Here is a 26,626-nt window from a genome sequence, read left to right on the forward strand (position 1 = left end):
ACAATGAGGCAACTCTCTATTTCCCATTATTTTTTTAAGAGAAATCTCCCAAGGTAAACTGAAGCTGCCAAGTTTCCTACAGGCATTCCATAAGCCATTCTGTGACTCTGGAGCTAGAATTCCTACCAATTTGACAGAAAGAGGGCAAACAGATTTATGTCAATCACATGGGACTCCAAGGTATAAGCTACATTACAGAACAAATTATTGCTTCAACATCTAGATCTCCAAATCAAAATAAAAAACAAAAACAACGTTACAAGATAGTAAAAATCAATGTATATAAGAATAGGTACTTTTATGCTCAATTTAAATTACTCAATTCACAGCATTTTATTTGGCCAACAAATATTTGAGGAATGCGTCCATGTGCTAGGCACTGTAGTCACAAAAAAAAGATTTAAAAATACTGCCTGTCCTCAAGGAGCTGTCAGTCTAATAGAAGAGGTGAACAGTGAAAAATGAATTTGTTTGTTCTAGATGTGGTGATTACCATGACAGAAATGTGAGAAGGGGCTGGCCCTGTGACATAGTGGTTAAGTTCTTGTGCCTACTTCGGCAGCCCGGGGTTTGCGGATTTGAATCCTAGGTGTGGACCCATACACTACTCATCAAGCCATGCTGTGATGGCATCCCAGATACAAAACAGAGGAAGACTGGCACAGATGTTAGCTTAGCGACAATCTTCCTTGCCAAAAAAAAGTGTGAAATGCCACGATGGATCATAGAGAGCTCTAAAAGCACAGAGGAGGTATACCAAAATGGATTGGAGATAAGAAGCAGTTAGGCAATAGTTTCACAAAAGAACATTTGGGAGATTTAAACTGATTCTTGAAGGACAAACAAGAGTTAGCCAGGCAAAAAAGAAGACGAAGTAATTAGAAAGGCATAAAGAATAAGAGAGAACATGACACATCTGAGTCACTGCATGTAGTTGGGTACAGCTGGCGCACAGAGATAAGGAGGAGAGATATAAAATGGAAACGAATGGTAAGGGCCAGATCAGGCAGGACATGGTATTCCATGGTTAGAAACTTGGACCTTAACAAGTTCTAGGCAAGGGGGAGTCACTGAAGGATTTAAAATAAAGGAGTGGCGTGAATTAGAGGAAGCACGACTGTAGACAGGGAAACCAAATAAAAGATTGCTGTTGAGAACGGTAATTGCATCCAGAAGAGAATAATGGTTATGGGTACAGGCTTCAAAGTCAGAGTCTTGAGTTCCAGTCCTGTCTCAACCTCTCCACCATTTACTAGCTGTGTAACCTTATATAAGACAATTTTTGTGAATCTCAATTTTCTCATATATAAAATTGGGATAAAAATACCCTCCCTCACAGAGTTATTGTGGATTAAATTATTTGATGTATAAAAAGCACATAGCCAGTACTCAATAAATTGTACTGATATTGATAATCAAAAGGGCCTGATGGGATAAAGTCTATGGGACAGAGAAGACAGATATTTAGGAGCTAAAATGACTGACTAGATAGGGTATGGGGGGCGGGCTGCTGCTGATGAGAATTGGTAAGGTGTTATGGTAAGGGATAATTCCCAAGTTGCTGGCTTGGGCAGGGTGGATGTGGTACTATTCACTGAAATAGCAAATACACTGAAAAGGAATACATTTTCATGAAGAAGAAAAAAATAGCAAAAAACTGGAAACAACCAAATGTTCATCAACAGTAGAATAAATAAATTATGGTATATTTATATATGCTTAAAGTATCTTTGGAGATCCAAGTAAAATATTTCGATAGATAGTTAAACAAGCAGGCCTCGCAGTCAGAAGAGAGATTCGAACCAGAGATACAAATTTGGGCACTTTCCACATACAGGTAGTAGATGAAACTATGAAATTAGAAAGAAATCACCCAGGGAGCAAACAGCAGAATGAAAAGTAAGAAACTAAAGATAGACCCTTGGAGAACACTGACATTTAAGGGATGGAGACTGGACAAAGAGCTGAGAAGTAAACTGAGACAAAGTGACCCAAGCGGTAGGAGGAAAACAGGAGACTAGGTTCAAGGAATCCAAAGGAACAGAAAGTTTCAAGGATGCAAAGTCAAGCCCACGAACGCTGCAAAATAGGCACATAACATGAGGATGAAAAACATGAGGATCTTGGCAAGGGCAGTTTCAGCGGATTGATAAGGGCAGAAATCAGAGTGCAATGAGTTATACCAAGTGCAGGTGAAGATGTGGCACAGCTGGAACTCTCATTCACTGCTGGTGGGAGTGTAAACTGCTAACACCACTTTGGAAAACTGTTTGATAGTATCTACTAAAGCTGAACAACCCAGCGATTCCACTTCCAGGAATACACCCAACAGAAACGAATATGACAAATAAGAACTAAAAGACATGTACAAGAATGTTCCTAGCAGCAGTATTCATAAAAGCCCCAAGCTGTAAGCAAACCAAACACCCATCAACAGCAGAATGCATAAATAAAGTGTGGCATCGTCAAACAACGAACTATTACACAGCAACGGGAACGATGAACTGCGGCTACTTCCAAGAACATGGATGAATCTCAAAAATACACTATCAAACAAAAGAAGTCAGACCTAAGAGAACATATGTGCGATTTAATCTATGTAAAGTTTAAAAACAGGCAAAACTAACTGATGGTGATAGACGTCAGGAAGACAAGTGTTACCTTTGATGGGGGCGGGATAGGACTGACAATTGTTAGGGGTTGGGGGTAGTAACTGGGAGGGGGCACAAGGGGGATTCTGGAGTCCTGGTAATGTTAATTTTTTGATCTTGGGAGTGTGTTCACTTTCTAAAAATTCTTTGAGATATACATGTATGATTTGACACATCTTCCTGTTTTATGTTATAGTAATAGGCAGTGAAGAAACAGATATTTATGTGTAAACTAATTTCTCAAAGAGCATTGGTTGTGAAGGAGAAGAGAAAGAGAGGGTTACAGCTAGGGGAAAGAGGCAGAAATTAACCTTTAAAATAACAAAATATTGAGAGGATAAAAGTTATAAAACTCTATTTTAGTAGGGATCTTAAGATGCCCCCTAAAATAGCATTTCTGGATTACCTTCTAGTTTCTAGTCGAATACTTTCAGTTGCAAGGATTCCCTTTCAAGAGTCCATTTTACCAATCATATCTTGTGAGTTAAATAAATAAACATTTTAAACAGAATTTAAATTTTGTGCTTTAAAAATAATTGCATTCCTTCTCAAGCTTAAAAAAGCTTTAAAATAATATACAGATGAAGAGCGGCAATATCCTGACATAGATCTCTGTTTGTTCAACTGAAGAATTACAGGAATCGCATGTGCTCTATTTTAAAACACCAGCTCACATGTTATTCCTTTCACTTGGAATACTCTATCCCCATTTCTTCATCTGGAAAATTCCTATCTCTTATAATTCAGATCTTAAGTTATTTTCTGCAGAAAACCCTTTCTAGGTGGATGCCCATCTACTGCTGTCCCATATTCAGCCCAGGAGCTCCCCAAGGAAAGACTATGTCTTTTATAGCTCTGCCCAACATAAGACAGATGCTATCTATTCAATAAATGTTTGATGAATGAACGAGTGAAGAACGCTACTGAAATAAACCAGAAGAGAGATGATAAAGTTTCAACTAAGCTTTTAAGGAGGTAAACCGAATAGGAACTTTTCATATCTTTTGCAGCAGTTATAACCTTAGGTCATAAAGTTCTAAAAAAGAACATTGCTTGAGCTGGCAATCAGCTAAATCTCCTGATCTTGGAGAGGTGGGCTTATGTAAATGATGCTTTATGAGACCCAGTAGTGTGCTTTATCTGGAGGTCCTAAAACCCACTACATACACATAAGTGATTTATATAAATCCTTGTCTTTTGAGGTAAAAGATTTATCTATAAGCTCCACAGGTCTGTCTTCTTTAACTTGAGGAATAACCGTTGTTTATGCTGCTGTTGTAACCACAGGCCCACTTAGGGCCGGTTCAGACAGACCCATCTCTTCTCAACAGAGTGACTGAGAAACACTCTTTCAGAAAATTTGTAGTTATGAAGCAAAAGGATGCACAGAGGGGCTGGCCCTGTGGCCAAGTGGTTAAGTTCACGCACTCCACTGCAGGCGGCCCAGTGTTTCGTTGGTTCGAATCCTGGGTGCGGACATGGCACTGCTCATCAAACTACGCTGAGGCAGCGTCCCACATGCCACAACTAGAAGGACTCACAACGAAGAACATACAACTATGTACTGGGGGGCTTTGGGGAGAAAAAGGAAAAAAAATAAAATCTTAAAAAAAAAAAAAAAAAAAGGATGCGCAGAAGAAATCCTGACCTGAAATGACCACGGAACCAAAGATTCTCCTCCCCACAGAACCAAAGGACCTGGACCTGACTGGACCTTAAAAGTCAGACTTATCAGAAGCAAGGGCTCTGTCACCCAGGAAGATCTGGTGTTAAAACTCCTTCCCCACCCTACCATAAATGTTTAGAACCTTACCATAAAGGCTTGAAGCAATCAAAACCAATCAAAACCTGTCCCGCCAGCATTTCTGTGTGCCAGCCTGTTCTCCCTAACCTCTTAAATTTCACCCCAAATCCTGAATTGGGGAGACAGATCTAAAGGCACATGCCTGCTGTCTCTCTGCAGATCAATCTCACAGAATAAAGCTGATTTCTGCTTCCAAAAGCTGATGCCATCATTAATTGGCTTGTTCATGTGCATCGCGTAGGAGAACCCCACCTGTGAGAGATTTGTTACCGGTATGAATCAGAGTTCTATGAGTTAAATAGTTGCTTCTTACATTTTATTTCTGCTTAGAATTAGTTATTTATGAATGGATCAAGGACTTTTTCCTTGGAGGAAAGTCACCCACATTAATTCCAACTCCACCCCCACCCCCAGATTCTCTTTCTAAGCAAAAAACTTGAGCTCTTCTAGTAAATAGTGGAAATTTTAGATTAGGGGTATTAGTCTTTCTAGTTTACCAGACAGTAAAGATATAACATTACTGGCACTTGCCTTCAAAGCCAGTCATGAATCAATGAAAATGAACCCCACTTTTGTGCGGTAACACGTTAGTACGTTGACTGCAAATCACTGCTCCAAGATACGTTCATAGAAACTCTCGAGCACATGTAATTCTACGTCTCACTCCTGAAGCGCTAGAAAAGCCACATTTAAATTCACTAGAGATGTCAACCCAAATCTTCCTAGTAAAAGACAGGATCCCAAGTGCAGCCTCTCTACTGTGTAACTATGTTTACAAAATTCATTTTAGTCTTTCTAGTTTACCAGACAGTAAAGATATAACATTACTGGCACTTGCCTTCAAAACCAGTCATGAATCAATGAAAAACAATCCATCCTTTCAGACGACTATAAACTAAATTCCTCATATTCTTGATTAAATAGTTACTCCATTGGTGTTTGCTATTTGCCTTTGCAAGATGAAAGAAAGACCCTCCTGACTATGAATGACTATCTTTCCAGAGTGGATTATCTGACTCCTAGGGTAAGATAATTCATCCTCACAGGAAATGGAAGAAAGGAGAAAGATTGTATACTATTGAATTAAATGAACCCCTAATCTAAAATTTCCACTATTTACTAGAAGAGCTCAAGTTTTTTGCTTAGAAAGAGAATCTGGGGGTGGGGGTGGAGTTGGAATTAATGTGGGTGACTTTCCTCCAAGGAAAAAGTCCTTGATCCATTCATAAATAACTAATTCTAAGCAGAAATAAAATGTAAGAAGCAACTATTTAACTCATAGAACTCTGATTCATACCGGTAACAAATCTCTCACAGGGCTATAGAAGTTTGCCTCTGACTGCTTTTCCTCTTCTCTTGCCAGACTCAGTCTGGCAACAGGCCTATTATCATGCAGTCAGTAGAGAAAGAAAGAAAGAAAGCCATTTCATGTCAGGAAAGCGTCAATTCAATTAACTTTCCTCCCTACTAGAGGCACCCAATTGTCTACAAGTAAAAGAGAGATCCAGAAGCTCTTAAGAAGAGAAGTTACACATACAAAGGACAGATCTTTACACATACAAAAGAAGACACCGGAGACTGGAAATGGAAAGAAGAAAATATTTCTCTCTCCTGGTACTGTGGTTGAAATTTTTCCTCACAACATGAGGGACTAATTCTGTAGGTAGGAAACAAAATCTGAGAAACAAAGATGAAATGTAAAAATCAAGGAAAGAGGAATAAAAAGCTGAAGAAGAAAATCACTTAGGGAGGGGCAGCAGGCAGAGAATTTCTGGAGTGAACTCACTGTGTAGCTCAGAGGAAGCCACTCTGCCTTTACACGCTTCAGTTTTCTCATCCCTAAAACGAAGGGGATGAGCCCCAAGAGCCTCTACAGCTGTAGTGCATTTTGTGTTCTTGGAATAACAGAAAACTTAGATAAATGACTAACAAAGATTAAAGTCTTTACAGATTTAATCATTTCATGCATATCTGTATACTTCTAGAGAGAGTATCTGGACATCTGGCTTACTGACAGTAGATATATAAGAAAGGGTAACTAAAATGAAGCCGGATAATCTGGCTAGATACATCAATTTTAAGTTAAAGGTATTCTGTTCTCTACTATATCCTACCTGAGAAAAGATCAGGTAAATTATCCAAACTGAAGGATGCTCCACAATGCACCTCTAGATTATGACATACAAATCTAATTTTTTTAAGTAAAGGCTTTGGTTAGTCAGTAATTTCATTTTTAAAAAATACTATCATAATAACAATGAAAATACCTAATTTTTACTGAGTGCTTCCTACAAGCCAGGTACCATTTTACAGGCTTTTATATAGATGATCTCATTATCATTCTCATTTTACCAAAGAGAAAAGAAAAGCATAAGTAACTTACTTAACTCACAACTAATAAGTGGCAAAGCTGTTCCCTCAAGTATAACAGTATGTCTCACTCTTTCAACATTTATTGAATGCCTACCACACTCAAGGCAGTCAACGTGCTAGACAAGGACATTTTTTGGGAAATCAGAGTCCAGTAAAGAATATAGACATGGGCCCCAAACAATGAATGATAACCACCCCATACAAAGACACATCACACAAAGATACATCACTGCGAATCTCAGAACCCTAAAGAGAGACAGGGAGGCAGGGAGGGAGGAAGGAAGGAAGGTTCTACCCGCTTAATTCTACAAAGGGCAGAAGAGAGGGAAGGTCACACAAAGAATCAAGAACCAGAACGGCTTTGGCCTTCTCACTGGAAGATAGAAGACAATGGAGCAATGCCTTCAAAATTATGAAGGCAAATGATTTCAAGTTTCAAATTCGATACCCAACCAAACTAACAACTAAACGTGAGAGTAGAATAAAGACATTTTTCAGACATGTAATGTCTCAAAAAGATTACATCTCATGTACCGTTTCTCAGAAGGAGCATCTATCAAAAACACAAGGAAAGCTAGCATAAATGGAACAGAAGAAACACCACAGGAGAGAGGCAAAGCAAATCCCGAGGATGATGATGATGGGAAATAGCTGGCACAGCTAGACAGAAAGAGCAACCCATCCAGATGGAGCAGTATGACTCAACAGACAGCATATTGAGGAAGGACTGTCATCATCAAGGTGGCTCTTACTACTGTATTGGCCCTTTAACCTGACAATGCTAAGGAAGTCCTCCCCAGGTTCATTTTTACACAAGATTTGCTTGGGCTACGTGCTAATGAAGTTCCTGCTTTCTCTTCTACGCCCTACTTCGTGGATCAGCCAAAGACACTCAATTTAACTCGAAGAAATACTCTGCTTTAACCTATTTTTGAGAGCTGGAGTTGGCCACAATAAACTTAGAAGCAGAAAATTTAGAACAGCCCATTGCCCCCCATCATGTTCCTATTGGATATCCTGTAAGAACCTGGCCCATGCTACAGACCTGCCAGATGCCCTGACTACGCTAAGCCCTATGTTTCCCAGGACTCACTTGCCCACTGACTTCCCCAGAAGGGATGCTTATAAACTATCAGGGAAGTTGAAACTAGATTATAATTCAGAGACATCAACTTTTCTTTTCCAGAAATATTTTAGCCAAGAGGGACAATAATGCCCTTTTTTTGCACAGCCAGGTATGTACTTGTCTATTCAGCTTATATATTAGGCACTTTTAACATCGCTTTACAGATAAACAAATAAATAAATATAAATAAAGCAATGCAATATTTGCTCGTTAAAAAATAAATAAGATAGTAAAAACTACTACAAAGGAAATAAAACTTGTTGACAGGACAGAGTATGGATGACACCAACAATGGTTAAAAGTTTTCAATGCAACTGGAAGTTTTTGAACCAGTGTGGGCCCTGGAAACTCAACTGCAAGTGGGAAGAATTTCCTCTGCTGCATGAGTTTAGATGAACCAGCTTCTAGAAGTGCTTACATGCTTGGTTCATAGGAAAATTATTTCCTGTTATATTAAACAAGTAGGTACTCAGTAGACTTTCTGTACATGCCAAATTCAAGTACTCTCAAATATTCTCAAATCAACCTTGAAGTTTTTTCCCCCACAATATAAAAATATTCAATTTTATCTCACTGAGCTTGTATAACATAAAATACTTTTCAGAGTATTTTCCTTGATTCATGGGAGAATTTTCTAGCTCACAGCCGCAGAAAGCTTTCCATGATAGTTTTGGGGGTATTGTTTTGTTTTTTTAATTACTTTCAATCTTCTCTTACAACGAAAATTAGAGGCTTCAGTACAGGCTGGTTTGAGCCTTTAAGGAGACAAATCAGAAGTTAAGTCTTAAAGAACAACATTAACCTAGCGCTGGCAAACATAGTTCTTCTGTTTGAGTCAATAGTCATTCACAGAAGGAACAAACTGTTACAAACTACAAATATTCTAGGATATTCTACAAATAGATTTTGTTTAGGCAAAGGGTAATTCCCTGTCTTCTAGTTCGTATTATCTAACTCAAATAACCCAATCTATAGGATTTGCAGTTGTTAAAGGCTGCTGCCCTTCAACTTTTCTTAAACCAACTAAAATGGCTTGAATACATTGTACACAAGACTCTCTCCCTATGACCCGGCCCCTCGCATGGCTCTCCAAATTCATCTATTACTCCGTTCCTCGCGCCCTATGTTCAGTCAGGCTAGATGGCTCTTAGTTCACCACAGGCCACTCTCAACTCTAGGCCTTTCAACAAGCCCTTCTCTCTCTGCGTCACTTGTCCATTTTATCTTTCAGGTTTTAGCTTAAGCATCACCTCCTCAGAGAAGACTTCCCTCGCCATATCCTCCCACGACATCTCATATTTCCTTCTGCATGACCCTCATCATGACAAACTCTAGTCCTCTAGAGGGCAGGGACCATGTCTGTCTTATTCATAGCTGTGTTCATGTCATCTAGTATACCACCTGCAAATACCTGTTAAACTGGACTCAAGTTTTCATCGTTAGATTTTAAGTTAAATATGTGTAATTTTCAGTTAATTGGACCAGGAAATAATTCAAGTTTTTTGAAGTAAATACCTGACTTTTAACCTTTCTTTCCTCCTCTAAGTTCTTACACTTTCTTTTACTTCCTTTAAAAGTTAACTACTGGTTTCCTTTTAGGCTGGAAGAAAAATTCAGATTCATTGTATGACTGCTTCAATAATATTGGGACTTTATTCTCTTTTATAATATTACTCTCAAATGATAACATAAGTATATATCATAATTATCCTATAATTGTAATATTGATAGACCATCCATTCAACAAATATTTATTATGAACCCTCTACATATTAGATACAATACTAATTGTATAATATATGAATTTATTGCTATCTTCTTGCTATTCAGAATATCATAGCTCTGTACTTTCCCTGTCATTTAAAAATACACAGTAGCTACTTTCTCTCAACAATGAAAGAACACATTTTTCTTTAAAATATTCATTCTAGAGGGAAGATCTGAGAAACAAGAATAGACAGGAATAACTCTAAGTACATCGTGTCTTGGAAAGGCAGGCATAAGTACATTCTTAACAGCAATAAAAGGACTCAAATTTTTTGTCACCTTCTTACATTACAAGCAGTCCCCTCACCTTAGAGGTTGTATTATCCCAAATGGCAAGACCAAAGTAGTCTTCTTCCAAAAGATTGAGGTGCTCACATACTCGTTTATGCAAGTCTTGTCCCTTAGCATGTTTCTGCAAAGACATACATACTTTAGTTGAGGTTTCCTCTTATTCCTGATTCATCACCAAATAAAGTGTCACTTTCCAATTTTGTCTTTTATCCTTGGTTACTAAGGCTTTCAGATGGCTATACAGTGTAAGGAAAACAATGTGAGTTATAAAATTCCTATTTCTTAATTTGTCAGCTTAAATATGCAAAAGACACTTATAATGGCTTGGAAATAGAGCTCCAATTCAAAGCACAATTCTTCTTTCCCTCGATCTACCATCCCCCACCCTCCATCCTAAACATCACATTCTTTATTTTTGGTGCAATATTTCCTGAAACTTGCTATGGGCTGCTGTCAGTCACTGTGGCCACCTGAATTAACAGAATCAACTGTCGACACTGACAGTTAATAGTGGCTATGCAAATCATTAGACTCCATCATCCTCAGACCAAATGTCCCATGAGAATGAGCCTTGTCTCAACTCCCTGCACTCTCTGTCAGAAAAATGCATACGGTCTAAACTTCGAGGCACCCAACGGGATATTACCTGTTGTAGTGGTTCTTTCAGTTGTGCTACAAATCATTTTCTTAATGTGTCTTCACCGAAAAAGTCAAACCACTGTCACCTTTGGGTGCTTGTAGTCTTATTTATAAGGGAGAAATGTCTAACTTAGAGGCTGAGATTTAGAGTCAAAAAGTCCTGGTTCTTCCATTTATTAGCTAAACAACCTGAGTTGATTCAATTAATATTTCTGAACATTAGCTTTCTCATCTGTACAATGATAAGAATATTTACACCTGTCCTACCTATCTATGGAATTGTTGAAAAAAATCAAACATGCTAATGCCTTCTAAGAAATATATTTTTTAAAACTTCAAAAAAATTAGAAGTCATTTTTTGGCACAGATATACTACAGGTCCTTCTCTCAATGAGCTGAGTTATTTTTTATGACAATTAGTAATTCACATAGATGTTAATTCTTTTTCAGACTTAACCCATCTACATTACATCATCTTCTTCATTTTCTTCCCTCCTATGTTTTCACTCTAAAAGACAGAGATAATTTGGGAATTCTTCATGTACAAGTCAAGTCCTTACTCCCTCATTCATAATTCCAAAATCCAGAACTTCTAAAAAGTAAAAGGTTGGTGTTTTTTGGTCACTAAAGCTCATCTGAAGGCAAATTCTGACCTGAACTGTTATGAGGCTATTTGTGATCTTTAGGTATCCATCTTAGAATGAATCTTCATATATTTTACCATAAAAATAACATACTTGATCATGTGGGCACTGCCACATACCCTACTGGGTATGTTATGAAATATGCAGAATATTACTTATTGCTCATCTAAATTCTGAATTCTGAAACACATTTACCCTCAAATGGTTCAGATATAAGGGACCTATATCTGGATCTTGGTCTGAATGGAAAGAATGAGTGTAGAATAGCTTTCCCCATCTCTAAACTAGATAATGGTAATAAGTAGGAAGAGCAGACCCTACGTCTCCTCTGTTATCAGGTGTAGTAGCTATCTTCAAAGTACAACAGTACATTTTTCTTGACTTCCTTTATAAAACTTGGAGAAAGAATACCTATTAATTAATATAACACATATTTTATACTATTTATTTGTGCTTTAATAGATTTGTATTTGCACATAAATAATTCAATTCAGAAATAATTTGTTACACACCTAAGATACAAGTATATGTGAATTATGTTTTATCAACAAAAGCTATTGTTAATAATAATCACAATGGATCATATATCAAGCATATCACAATTGACAATTATTGCTCCAGTTCAAAAAGGTAGTTAATAGTTTTTTAAGGATTTTAACTTGTCTTGAAGGAGCAAAAAAGTAACTGAATAACTGACATTTTTATTCAATCCTGATACATTACTTATTCTTTCAGAAAATAATAGAGAATTTTAAGAAATGGCATTACTTGATTTAAATTTTTTATATACTATCTCATGGGGCTATAGAAATACATTAAGTAAACTAAAAGTTTAGATCTGGGAGAGCAGAAATGAATAGAAAGTAATTTTTTTGACAAATACAGTTATGGAGATAGATGGACCTAATAACAGAAATTGAGGCTATCCTAGGAAATTTAGTCATGGAAGGTCACTCTATAAATACACCCCCCCCCTTTTTTTTTTGCTGAGGAAGATTGTCGCTGAGCTAACATCTGTGCCAGTCTTCCTCTATTTTGTACGTAGGTCACCACCACAGCATGGCTGATGAGTGGTGTAGGTCTGCACCTGGGATCCGAATTGCAAACCTGGGCCGCTGAAGCGGAGCTCACCAAACTTAACCACTACGCCACAGGGCCAGCTCCCACCCTTTTTTTTCTTTTAACAAAACTGTTTTTGATTATAAAAGTAACACATGCTCAATTCACAAGATTTGGCAGATACAGAAACACACAGAAAAGAAAATTAGACTAACTTATAATCCTTCCACACTTCCACCTCCAGAAAATCATTATTAACATCTCAGTCCACAGAAATAGTCATTATACTGGGTCTTATCTCAGGCCATGGCACCACTTGCCCAACCCTACACGAAACAATTTGTAAGAGTTCTGACTCCTGGAAATTAAAATGCACTCACCTCCACAACACATTCATAAACTGTGTCATCCAACAAAGAAACCTTGCAATGCATGTTTCTGTGTCTTCTGATTGATTTCTGGGAAGCTTTTAATTCTCTTTCTGCTTTAGATTCAGGACTTTCTTCTTTCACTTCTATTTTAGAGCACTCTTCAAGACCTTCTTCTTCCTTAGTTTCAAAGTCTGGGTCTTCTCTGCGTTCTTCCTGAGCAGGCTACATATCCATGATATCACCAAGTCAGTAATAAAGACATTTCACAAAACATGCTGTATACACTTTTACCTATGAGAATGCTACCAATAAAAGCACTAACTGAAGAAGAAAAATTGTTACAACAAATATAAGTGACATTAAGATTAAATAATTATTTTTCTGTAAAAGATATTATGATCTCCCAAATGATCTACAGACCACTATTCTCAAAGCTTCTCAGATAGAATCTTATCTTTCAAATCAATAAATGAAGGTTACAGGTAAACTAAGGGGACCCCAGTCTATTGCTCTCAGCATTATATTTTCTTCCTGACTATCCATTATACATTAAAGTCCATCAAAACTTTCACATCTCTGCCCCAGGTGCCTCAATTTTAGCAAGGAAGTTTTATGAATTTCAAAGCGAGATGTGATTTGTCACATATTCTAAATTTTATGAATGACTAAGAGGGGTTCTTGGGACCAATTTTAGAGCCTAAAGCAACTTACGTAGTAAGCTAACAACTGTAACTACCAGTTAACTCCTTTCCACCAGGTAGCAATCATGCTAAATGCAAAAACTCAAAGAAACAAGAGATGGACGGAAATCTGGGTCTCCTAGGATAATCACTAAATTATCCCAAAGTAATACAGATAAGTGGGACAACATTTTGGCACATACTTTCTTACTTCCAACACAATAAAACTGATGAACAATTCTTAATTAAACCTCACCAATTCCTGTATTTCAAAAGAATACATGGTTGACGTCTAGGAAAAGGGATTTAAAGATGTATTTGGTTCCTGCAACAGAAACCAGAGGTGGTCTAAACGGCTCCTCCCTGCCCTTTACGATCCTCTTCACTGCAATCTCTTCGTCGAGGCCTTCACTGGCTACCCTATCTACCCTATCCCCACTCTACTATTCTTCACGTCAGTACCCTGTTTATTGCCTCCGTAACATTTATTACAATAATAAGTTATTTTTTATTTACTACTTTTTTGTCTCCTCCATTAGACTATAAAGTCCACAAGAGCAGAGATCATGTTTTATAATAATAATAATCATAATAATAGCAAACATATATACAGCTATTCCAATAGCCATTCCAGTTACTGTTCTATGAGCATTACTTATATGAATTCATTTTATCCTCATAATAACCCTATGGGGAAGGTACTATTACTATCCCCACTTGACAGATGAGAAACGGAGGCCAGAGAAGTTGAAGTAACTTGCCCAGGGTCATACAGTTAATAAGTCACACACCGGTCCGGCTCCACAACCTACGATCTTAAACCTCTTTGCCATATTGTAGTTTTCATTAACTACTGTTTATCCAGCTTAGGGCCTGGCACACATGGTAGGTTGTCAATAAATATTTGCTGAATGAATAAAGAAACATTAAAAACTGACATATGGCTTCCAAAAATTCCAAGGTACCCTAGATGACAACTGAAGGTGTAGACCTATAACGCAAACTCGCTTTAAAAAATCCTGGATAGAAAATGAAATTCTACTACAAATACAGAAATATGGTTAACCAAATAAACCTTTATCCACAATGTTTTGTGCCACGAGGTTTTGACTGTAAATAATAGATTGCAAAAGGCCTAAAATACTTTGCTCCTTTAAACAACATCCCCTTGAAATTTAACAGTACTAATTTGTTTCTTTTTCGTCATATGTAGACAAACACCTGCATACAATTTATCTCAATTCGGAATTAATGAAGTATCAGTGAATGAGACTTTAGTTCAATCTAAAATTAACTTTGTGTGTCATCTGCTTTAACTTCACTACAAATAATATGTTCTTTAGACAAAATAGACAAGCTCTGATTCAAACGTTAACTAATACAAGAAATGGATTTTTCCTACATAAAGCAGAGGAGGAAAAAAGCAGTTAAAAACCTTGAAAGTACCAAAGTTCCTAAAAGACAATATACTTTAACTCTCTTGGTATTCCTAAAATAAAATTAATGATATTAAGATATGTAGAGATTCTTTGCTTTTACTGTTCAGGTTTATTAACTGAGTAATAATAACTAATATTTATTGAGTGCTTATTATATTCCAGGCAATGTCTTACGAGCTTTACATGTTCATCTTTTAATCCTCATAATAGCCAAATAAGGTAGATATTATTATCCTCATTGTACAGAGGAAGAAACTGATAAAGCAAAAAGAGTCACTTCTCTATGATTTGAACCACCTGGTCTGATTCCATAGCCTGCTTTTTTTTTTTTTTGCCAAGGAAGATTTGCCCTGAGCTAACATCTATTGCCAATCTTCCTCTTTTTGCTGAGAAGATTCGCCCTGAGCTAATATCTGTTGCCAATCTTTCTCTCTTTTTTTTTTGTATGTGGGCTGCCATGACAGCAGAGCCACTGACAGATGAGTGGTGTAGGTCCATGCCCAGGAACCAAACCTGGGCTGCCAAAACAGAGTGTGCTGAACTTAACAACTAGGCCACTGGGGCTAGCCCTCATAACCTACATTTTTAACTATTACATTATATAGTTAATCTTGTTTACAACCTTGATTCACTAATAGCAAGTGCATAATTATGACTTCACCCTAAATTTTACTTTAGCACTTTTAATATACAAGTAATATTTCTAGAAATACATGTAATTTTAGAAAATTCTAATAAAACTGTATAGCCCAAATCTGAGATGGGACTTATACTTTTAACAATGCAGATTCAGAAATGAAAAGACTTTGAAGATAACTCTCAATTTGTAGATATTAAGGCTGAAAACAAACCAGATTCCTAGAAAACAGTTTGAGTTACAGTACTAATATTTCCCATGTTTTTTGGATACATGAACAAATTCATAACTCATGTTAACTTTACCTACACTGTGACACAATTAAGGCCCCAAACTACTATATATTACAAAGGTGGTATAAAGAGCTAGACTTCCGCATCTATATCTTACACCCTGTGGTCTAGTTGGCAAATATGATCTAGTTAGAGAAAACAACAAAAATAAGGCAGGCATGGCTCAAACTTATCACATACCTCTGGATGGCTTGAATCTATCACATGGCTTTTATGCAGATTCCCATAAAAGAACATGTTTGCTGATAACTATCCCATTCCTAACAATTCCACCAAAATGAACTCTAAACCACCTCAATTCCTCAATTCTTTTTCCCCTTTTATTAAAAATCTTGGACTTGTTCTATTATTACAGCAAAATGATATCTAGACTGAATAGACTCATTTAAGAAATTCTTTTCTTTCATTTTGTTTTCTTTGATTTATACAATATAAGTATCTTTTTAAAAACCAAGTTTCCATTGACTGTATTAATTTCTTTAGAGCAGAAACTCCAAAGCTTCACGATACTTATTACTGTCAATGCCTAAGTCAACTGGCTAGTAAGAAAGAAAACCAAATGTTCTTAAGCGGAAAATACCGCGTATATCCCACCTTCATTGCACCCACCTCCCCCACGTTAGCACATCCTTACCTGTGTTTCTGCACTGCTTAATGAATGAAGATCCAAGGACGGGTCGGTTTTGAGTTCAGGTTCAGGAGCTGCAATTGGGGCCTTCAAAATGATCTCTTCATCAATACTGGTTCCAAATTCTCTCTCTCTCTGACCTCCTTCACCTTTCTCTGTACCAGACTCTACTTCTTTGCCTTCTTCCTCAGAGACCTGAGATTTAGGCCTTTTGAGAAGTGAGGAGAACAGCCGTGACAGGCCCCTGTTTTCTGATGTCCGCTCCTTGTTCTTGGTCAAGTCTTCATGTGTCGGAGTGTCTCCATTAGATGTTTTCAGCTTCTGCTCACACTGATTATCTCCCTCAGCGGCCGCTTGAGAAGTCTCTTCCAGCCGAGTTTCTTGTTGGCCTGAGTTTGTGGCCCCCTCTCCCTCTTCGTTCTGTTCTTGGTGCTGTGAATTTTCAGCTTCAGCCACTAAACTCTTTTCTGTTGTCATGACGTTGCTATTAAAAAGAAGATGGAAAAGGGAGGCTCTTAGAAGCAAAACACATTACTGTAGGCAAAACCCTAAATCAGGTCAAGTGTGCCAAAATTAATACATTTAGGTTTTTAATCTCCAACAGACAGTACTCCAGTCCATTAAAAAGGAGACTGTCCATTAAAGTACAAAAATATCTTACCTATACATCCTGAATAAATTATTAATGCCTTGACTTGCTAAAGATATACACATAGAGAAATTAGCTTAAAATAGTACCCCCCTGAAGGCATCTTGGTGAAATGCATCATATTTAAAATTCAATGTTCAGAACTGCATATAGCAAATACAGTTTTATCCTTCCTAAAAAAGGATCTTATTTGTATACTGTTCTTTGAGGATATCAGTCTGAAGGTGCAAGGTTTGCAGGAATTATTCTTTGCAAAATTCTCTACATCCCAAGAGCTGATGAGATTAAAAGTTCCTCAACTCTTTCTTCTTCTTCATATTTCTTAGAATGCATAGACTTCTCTATCAAGAACAGTAAAGGCAGAATTCTGATCATTTATCAGATTTGACAACAGCAGTATACGATTAAAATAATCGCTGAAGAATTCCTTAGGTTTTCATGTTACAATACTAAATTACAACCTCTTGCAGAGGCATTGCAGTTTAAGTTCTTTAAGACGTTTTTCCTTCTGACAAATACAATTTTGAATGTTCAGTATTTTTAAGAGTAGGCAGTGAAACTATTACAATAAAGAAAAATAGACAAATCATAGAGAAAAATAAAATAGAGAAGAAAATTTTAGAAAGCAGACATTAATTCAATTATGGTTGAGAAGATAGGCTGTATACCTCACATATTTCAAACTTACTGGTTTCTAGCCTCTTGATCTCAAAATCCCAGTGTTATTAGTCAAGTCTCACAAGAACAGACAAAGAGCATTGTCACATCTAGTTTACTAAAGAATAACCAACATACAAGAGGACTTTTGAGACACTCGGCCATGAAGTTGCCTATTGATCTCACACTTTGATTCACTGCTATACCGGGGCGGCTCCTGTAGGGGAGCCACGGTGTAACGGTGAATCACTGCTACACCTAAAAGTACTCCACTCAAAATGCAGCATTTGGGCCAGCCCAGTGGCACAGCAGTTAAGTTCGCACATTCCACTTTGGCGGCCTGGGGTTCACTGGTTTGAATCCCGGGTGCAGACATGGCATCGCTTGGCAAGCCATGCTGTGGTAGGCATCCCACATAGAAAGTAGAGGAAGATGGGCATGGATGTTAGCTCAGGGCCAATCTTCCTCAGCAAAAAGAGGAGGATTGGCAGCAAATGTTAGCTCAGGGCTAATCTTCCTCAAAAAAAAAAAAAATGCAGATTTACATTGTCTTCGCATCTGCTCCATATTATTTAGATAAAGTAATTTTATTTGGATATTAACAATTGGAATTAAGGAACTCTATTTAGTTCATTCCCTCCTCAGGCCCTTCACACTTGCTGTTCTCTCTACCTATGATGTTCGTCTACTGGATATTAGAAGGCTATCATTACTGTCTCAGCTCAGATGTCACCTCCTTAGAGAGGTGTCCCCACACACTGTATCTAAAGTAGTGGCCCTCACTCCTCTAGACGGCCTGACAGCACTACTGCCCTCATTATTATCTACAATCACCCTGTTAACTTACTTATGTACTGGTTTATTGTCCTTCTCTCCTCTTCCCTCCCGCCAGCTAAAATGTAAGTTTCATGAGGACAGAATAGTACCTGGCATATTATAGGTACTAATAAAAGCTTGTTGGGGGCCAGCCTGATTGCATAGAGGTTAAGTTCGGCACACACCACTTTGGTGGGCTGGTTCATTGCTTCTGATCCCAGGCATGGACCTACACCACTCATCAAGCCATGCTGTGGTGGCATCCCACACACAAAATAGAGGAAGATGGGCACAGATGTTAGCTCAGGGCCAATCTTCCTCACCAGGAAAAAAGTGTGTTGAATGAATTAATTTCAACTGAATATATATGACAAATATAAACTGCAAAGGTGTTGTCTAAATTTATTCACATAAATTTACTTCAAATGCATAATATTCCTTCATTCACTCAACAAATACTAATCAAGCACCCAGCACAGGTCCTAGGTGCTAGGGATACATCAGTAAATAAAACAAAATGACAAGGTCTAATGCCATCATGGAGCTTATATTCTTGATTCCACTTGAACTAGTATAAAGAAAGAAAAATTCAAGAGAACTCTTATTTATGACATGAGTTAAATCTAGATAGTGTATAAATGGAACAAAGCAGTGAAAGAGAAGGAAGCCAATGGTACTGAGCACATTTCTGTGTCAGGCCCCATGTCAGTGGCATCATCTACATTATCTCAATTAAGCCTTTCAACAACACTGCAAGGGAAAGAGGAATCACCTAATCTTATAATGAGGAGATTGAAACTCAGGAAGTAACTTGCCCAAGGTCACACTGCTAGTAGGTGGCAAACCCCTATAAGTGGTATTGAAATAAAGGCATATTAATAAAAGGAAAAGTCTTTATGCAGACTCTTACTGTTGATCTACTCAAATTATTTTATTTTAAGCCTTAAAACTATTTTAAGCAATAAAAATATTTAAAGAAGCACATTTTCCAAGTCATCAAAATTACTCTGTGCTAATAAAATATGCAATTCAATCTTTATAAACACTACTTAAAACACTTACCAACCAATATATATTCTTAATTTGTTACCCCTGGGTGAGATACATTTGTACTTAAATAAAAGAAATAAAATTGTCTTTAATTCTTCCTCGTAATAGGAGTAGGCAATTGATTTTTCCAAAATTATTTTTCTTGGGGCCAGCCCCACGGCCGAGTGGTTCAATTTCCATATGCTCCACTTCGGCAGCCCAGGTTCACAGGTTCGGATCCCGGGTGCGGACCTACTCCATTCATCAGCCATGCTGTGGAGGCATCCCACACACAAAGTAGAGGAAGACTGGCACAGGTGTGAGCTCAGGCTAATCTTCCCCAAGCACAAAGAAGAGGAGGATTGGCAAAGGATGTCAGCTCAGGGCAAATCTTCCTCAGAAAACAAACAACAACAAAAAAACAAAAACAAAACTATTTTTCTTTAATCACTAAGTAATCAAACTTGACCCAGAATGAAAATCTGGATATCAAACCACAAGTTATTCTAAAGAGTAATGATTGGATTTGAGAGTACCAGTTTACTTCATACTTCCTTTGCAAAAGCAAACTGAGGACAGGCTGAGGGTTTAGCACTATTTTCCATGGATTTCAGATATGACTTTACCATTCACCTTACTGAAAAGGAACAGAAACCACATCCACATTAAAATTTCCCTACACAACGTACTTTACAACAAGGTCTCTCATAAAGATCCATAAAAACAATTACAAACCTTTTGTGAAAGTTTTAGCAGACACGAAAATTACTTAAACCCTATTTCTAACAGTCTTTTACTTGTATCTTTCAATGAAAAAGAGTATTTATTCTTCTGTTTTACAATTTCCCCCTTACAGTTTTAAAAATAGAAAAGATCTTCTAAGGATATTCCTATAATTCCTTTCATATGAAAGGGTGTCATCTCTAAGAAAGTAGCTGAATGAGTGTAAGTACTGAAATGTTAAAAAACAAAAACACAAACACACAGATGGTAACAATCCATATGCTATAAGTGTGCTTGTTAAACTTTAATGTGCACTGAGTCAACTAGCAATCTTGTTAAAATACAGGTTCTGATGTAGCATGTCTGGAAGGGGCCTGGGACTCTACATTCATAACAAGCTCCCAGATGGCGCCAATGCTGCTGGCCCACTGACCACACTTTGAGTAGCGAGGCACAGAAAACCACTATGACTTTGGGAACATAGTCAAAATGCCTAAGAAACACAGATGGCAAAAAGCTACTTTTAGAAAGTGGAATATGAATAGTGAGAAATACTTGACACAATAAATGTTCAACAAATGCTTGCTGAATTAATGAATGAAGCAAAGAATGCAACACATTATTAAACATGGAAGCTGAACCATTAACATTTTTCAGAATTCTTTTTGGCATTTAATCAAAAGTTAATTGAAAATTTTAACCATAGAGCCGTGGCAATTTTAAGTTATCCATGTAGCTGTGACACTTGCCCAGAGTCAGTATTCTGGGTATCTCCACTCATATGATCTCTTTGCCACATTTAGAAAGGCACGATCAAGACATATGAATAAAGAATTAGAGAATAACATCTATCAGTGCAAAACTAATACATTTTGCCACATAACTGGACATAAGTAAAGAACAGATGAGAACACAATATAAGGAACAGGCACACAAGCAAAGGGGTGAAATAATTCTACTGGAACATACTAAAACCAACTTTAAGTAACATGACATATTAAATATAAGAAAACAATCAGGAAATCAGATAATGCAGTATTCAGTAAAGAGGCTACAATTCAGTGTACTCAAGGAAAAATAGATTAAAATGAATTATTAAGGACAGTTTTCATGCATGTTCTTTCCAGCCATGCACACACAGGTAGCAATGCTATTAGTAAGAGCCACAAGAGCAAAGGGGAGTGAGGGTAGGGAGAGAATATAAAATGAAACCAATGAACCAGGCAAGTACCTCCAGTTAGCTCTGAGGCTGATTAGAATTAAACAAATAAAATATAAATAGCAAAAAGAAAAAATCCTATGGAACACTTACTAAAAACTCAAATAAACTCATTCTGGAAAATCTGTTATACATGCAGCCAAGTTCTTCACATTACAAAAGACAGACTAGATAATCAAAGGAAAAGATACAAAGAAGTCAAGCAGCAAAGACAGGATAAATGCTCTACAAACAGGCCCTTCCTATGTAAATGATACTCTTTCATTCTGGATACAAAATCCAAAAGGAGGTATCTGTTTACTACTTACTGTCAGAAAGAGGTCTTTTGATTATAAAAAACAATCAGCACAGCACTGAAGACAAAGTGATGAGTTCCCATTCCTTCTTAATCCTAATCCTCCAAACCCTAGGAATTATACTCCATCTGGCATCAAAGGTACACTTGTTTTAACAGTGTGCATCTGTTGACTTGAGGAAAATTAGATCTTTAAAACCCTGATACTGAGTAGATTGCAATGGCCAGACAATATCTTTCACCTCTTTTTTTTTTTTTTAAAGATTGGCACCTGAGCTAACAAATGTTGCCAATCTTTTTTGTTTTTTCTTCCTGCTTTTTTCTCCCCCAAATCCCCCCAGTACATAGTTGTATATATTTTAGTTGTGGGTCCTTCTAGTTGTGGCATGTGGGACACCGCCTGAACATGGCCTAATGAGCGGTGCCATGTCCAGGCCTGGGATCCGAACCCTGGGCCGCCGAAGCGGAATGCGCGGACTTAACCACTCGGCAACGGGGATAGCCCCTCTTTCATCCCTTTTGTATCTCTTTCTAGCATTAGTACAGTCAGTGCTTCATTAATGCTTCTTGGGTGGAAAACTTGGTAAAAACACTACAGTTTGGCACCATTAAGAAAATTTCCTGGGGCTGACCTGGTGGCATAGTGATTGGGTTCACGCACTCTGCTTTGGCAGCCCAGGGTTTGCCAGTTCAGATCCTGGGCGCGGACCTACATACCACTCATCAAGCCATGCTGTGGTGGCGTGCCATACAGAAGAACTAGAAGGACTTACAGCTAGGATATACAACTACGTACTGGGGCTTTGGGGAGAATTAAAAAAAAGGGGAAATTGGCAGCAGATGTTAGCTCAGGCCAATCTTCCTCACCAAAAAAGCATCCCTTAAAAAATAAAAGAAAGAGGGGCTGGCCCCGTGGCCGAGTGGTTAAGTTCGCGCGCTCCGCTGCAGGCGGCCCAGTGTTTCGTCGGTTCAAATCCTGGGCGCGGACATGGCACTGCTCGTCAGACCACGCTGAGGCAGCGTCCCACATGCCACAACTAGAGGAACCCACAACGAAGAATACACAACTATGTACTGGGGGGGCTTTGGGGAGAAAAAGGAAAAAATAAAATCTAAAAAAAAAAAAAAGAGAAGAAAGAAAATTTCCCTTACAATCACCATTTAGGGATGAACTTTAATGATTTATTGGTAGTACTCTTCATATTAGCTCACTGAACATCTCCCAATGTTTACTGAGTGCTAATCATCTGTAAGGTTTGGGCTCAGCTCTTTGAGAAGGACCAAAAAAGGATAATACACAATTCTTAAGGAGATAAGACATATACACAAATAACTAAAACACAAGGCAGTACCTAGTGCTTAATCAGCAGGGCCTCATGACTGGAACCAATTAAGCATTACAGAAGTATAAAGTGAGAACTTTCAACTAGAGTGATCACAAAAGCTTATGTGGAAAAGGTAGTTTTCAAGTCAGGCTTTGAAGGATGAGTACAAGATGTCAATAGAAAGAAACTTGAAGTGCAAAGGGCAAATAGAATGCCAGTCAAGGGAACTGGCATTGGTGACAATATTGTAGCTATTTGGGAACTAGTAAGGAGTACAGACTGGTTGGAATATGGGTATAAAAGGGAAGTAGAAAGAGGTAAGGCTAAAATAGATTTAACATTTAAAATTAATTCTAATTGAAATAATAATAATAGTAGCTACCATTTATTGAGTACCTACTAAACACCATATTATTCTACATAATTTACCATGTTATCTTACAACTATTCCATAAGGTAGGTGTTTTCATTTCCTAGATAAATAAACAGGCCCTGGGAGGTTAAAAAACTTGCCTCAGATCATACAACTAAGCCACGCTTTAATGAGACTATTAATATGCTACAAGGTTAGTGATTCAATAAATTCCCAGAATGGTATCTGTCTTTGTAAAACTTGGTACTTCAGATGCTTCTACCCCACTGTTCTTTGCTAAAGAAGTCCTTATCTGTTGAGAATTTATGGACTATTCAGCTTGGCCAAGACCATCTCCATTCCCACCAGTTTCAAGTCCCCCACTCACTTACATATTTCTCTTCCCATAGAGTGTATGTGAAGGTGGAATGGGGAGAAAGGGAAGGACTGGCAAAGAAGACAGATTAGGCAAGAACTTGAAAAACATGCTAAATAGTTCAGACTTAATCCTGAAGGCAGTGGAGAACCATAGAAGGTTTTTAAACAGGGAAGTGGTTAAACAGAGTAGAAGCAAGAGAGGCTAGAGGCAGAGAGAAACTCAACAATGATTGGGTAAATTCAGGTTATCAGTGAGTAAATTCACAATGGGAATCCCTAGGGAAGCTGAAACCAATACTGGGCAAAGAAACTTGAAAAGCTTTGCAACTAAGGCTTAAGAACTACCGTCGCCTTTAGTTTCCCTAGCTTATTCTGTTTAGCATTAACCCAGGCAGTTTCATGTCTGAGCCTGAAGGCATTTCTATAACACATCTTCCTTGGGCCACTCTGATAAATGGCTTAATAAGACAGGTCGAGCAACAGAACCAAAATAGAAAAGAGAGAGGAAGAGAGATGGATATCTCACAGGCATCTCAATAAAACATGTTCAAAATGAAATTCTTGATTCTTTTTCCTATCCCAGCAAATGGCTCAATCATACCACCCAGGAGCTCACACCAGAAACCTGAGCGCCATTCTTGTCTCAGCCTTCTTCATTTTCCCCTCCAATCAAACCCATCGGTTAGTCTTATAGAGTTTACCTCCAAAATACATTCAGACTCAACGCACTTTTCACCTTCTCTAACTACAACCATACTTGTGCAAGCCTCCTTCACGTGTCACCTGAACTCCAGGTTCTTGAACAATCTCACCAAACTCACCTTGTGCCACTTTCCTCCTAGCCTCTCTACTCTAGTCACACTAGCCAAGTGCTTTCCTGGCTCAAGACATCTGTGCATTGCCATTTCCTTGAACCGGAAAGCACTCCATTGCCTGTAACGTCTGGTTTCTTATACTTCAAGTTTCAGCTTGAATAATTCCTCTCCAAAAAAACCTTCCTTGATGCCCTATATCTACTTGAGTCTCCCCAGAAGTCCCCTCCCCAGTTCTCTATCCCAGAACCTATTTGCTTCCTTCACAGAACTTCTCTCAACGTATAAGACATACTTGTCTACCAGTTTAATGTCTGTCTTTCTCACTTCATCACCACCAATTACATTGTAATATCCATGACAGAAGGGCTGTTTTCCCTTCCACAGTCTACCTAGTACTCAGCACAGAACTTGTGCTACCTAGCACAGAACCTACCACTAACATGGAACACTGTAGGTACTCAATAAATATTTGTTTAGTAAATGAATAAATACAAGGAAAAAGAATAACTTAGCTTTAATTATATCAACTAGACATATACAGGATGGAGGTTATCCAATGTGATAAGTTCATAAGAAAAGGATGTTAAGGTCTTAACTGAACATGATCCAAAAGAGACAAAATTGTAAAACAGCTAGGAATCTTTAGCTGCATTTCTAGATTTATAGTGACCAGAGTACTCATTTGACTCTTCAACATATATTTTCTGAGAATGTTGTCATGTTCTAGGAGTAAGGTAAGAAGTGGGGCTACAACAGTGAGAAGAACATAGTCCCTGATCTCTTAGGCTTCACTCTCCATGCAGAAGATCAGGGAAAGTAACAACCCCTCAGTTCTCACTATTTATATTACATCTTAAATTTTATATTCAGTTCTAGACAGTTTTATTTTAAACCAGAATCTGCCCAAAGAAGAGACAGAAGATGATGGAATTTGAAAACATCATAAGGCAAATAATTGAAGGATATTGGGATGCTTAGCCTAAAGAAAGAGAATCTAAAGCAGAGAGATGATTGTTACCTTCACAAATTTCAGGAGCTGCCAAATTCTATGTGATGCCTAACGGCAAAACTCAGAGTAGTCCATGGAAATTACACAGTGTTCATCTCACTGAAGTAAAAAGAAAAAATCACTAATGATCAGAGATATTTAATAATTAAATGGGCTGCTTAGGAATAGTGAGCTTACTATCACTGGAAATATTCACTCAGAAGCTGAATGACCATCTATCATGGATGTCAGAGAAACGGTTTTTCCATTAAGTGGGTCCTTATATTAATTGACTGACCTAGGATCCACCCAATGCGAAGATTTCACAGATAGGAAGGAAGGTTAAGGAAGAAAACAAAAGGGACATTAGAATAGTGATGTCATTGGGTTATTTTTTAAAGGCTATATTTTAAAGTCAGAGATACCATTTGGGTTAGAAGAGTCAGGGGGAAAAAGTAACATAAAATAAAACATAAAAGACCCTTTTATTTCTCTAACCAGACGACAGAATCCAGTGGTATTCTTTTAGACAGAACAAAAAAAAATGTTCAAGTATTGAAGTTTCAAAAAATATGCTGGAAAATAGTTTGTTTCCCAATAAAATCAATCCCCTCAAAACCACAGGTAAGTGTCCTTATAATTCAATTTAAGTATGCTAATTAGCACCTCTAGAAAAATAGGACGACCTATGTGGTTGTCAGATAAAAATCATAATTTAAAGTATACAAAAGAGTTTCTCCATGATTCTCCCTCCATCCTCCCGGAATTATCTGGACCTTCAACCATCCCATATGTAGACTTTTAAAGAATATTTTACATACTGAGTGAATCAGGACTGTCACTCAGCAAGAACATGCTGTTTTCAACAACTTGGTTTTTAATTTAAGTCATTTCTATGGTGACTAGCACCACTGAATCACCTCATTCAAAGATATTTTTAAAGAAACAAACTCTTACTCCTCTCCTTCTAAGAAGACC

The 26,626-nt window shown here is 37.7% G+C and overlaps 1 protein-coding gene across 50 annotated transcripts in view; it reads right to left on the reverse strand.

Annotated features, from left to right (window-relative positions):
* The window catches only part of EPB41 (erythrocyte membrane protein band 4.1), a 175,743-nt gene that overhangs the window by 82,318 nt on the left and 66,799 nt on the right, over nucleotides 1-26,626 (reverse strand). For 34 of the 50 annotated variants that reach the window (XM_070510548.1, XM_070510534.1, XM_070510565.1 and 31 more), the window contains exons 2-4: nucleotides 16,409-16,886; nucleotides 12,735-12,947; nucleotides 10,029-10,133 (exon numbers count right to left, since the gene is read on the reverse strand). In XM_070510548.1, coding sequence (XP_070366649.1) covers nucleotides 10,029-10,133; nucleotides 12,735-12,947; nucleotides 16,409-16,879 — 789 coding nt within the window. In that variant the 5' untranslated portion in view covers nucleotides 16,880-16,886. The remainder of the gene's footprint in view (nucleotides 1-10,028; nucleotides 10,134-12,734; nucleotides 12,948-16,408; nucleotides 16,887-26,626) is intronic. The other 16 variants (XM_070510564.1, XM_070510554.1, XM_070510577.1 and 13 more) reach the window with 1 other exon arrangement.

The sequence above is a fragment of the Equus asinus genome, chromosome 5 (genome assembly GCF_041296235.1).
Source record: "Equus asinus isolate D_3611 breed Donkey chromosome 5, EquAss-T2T_v2, whole genome shotgun sequence".
Classification (NCBI taxonomy): domain Eukaryota; kingdom Metazoa; phylum Chordata; class Mammalia; order Perissodactyla; family Equidae; genus Equus; species Equus asinus.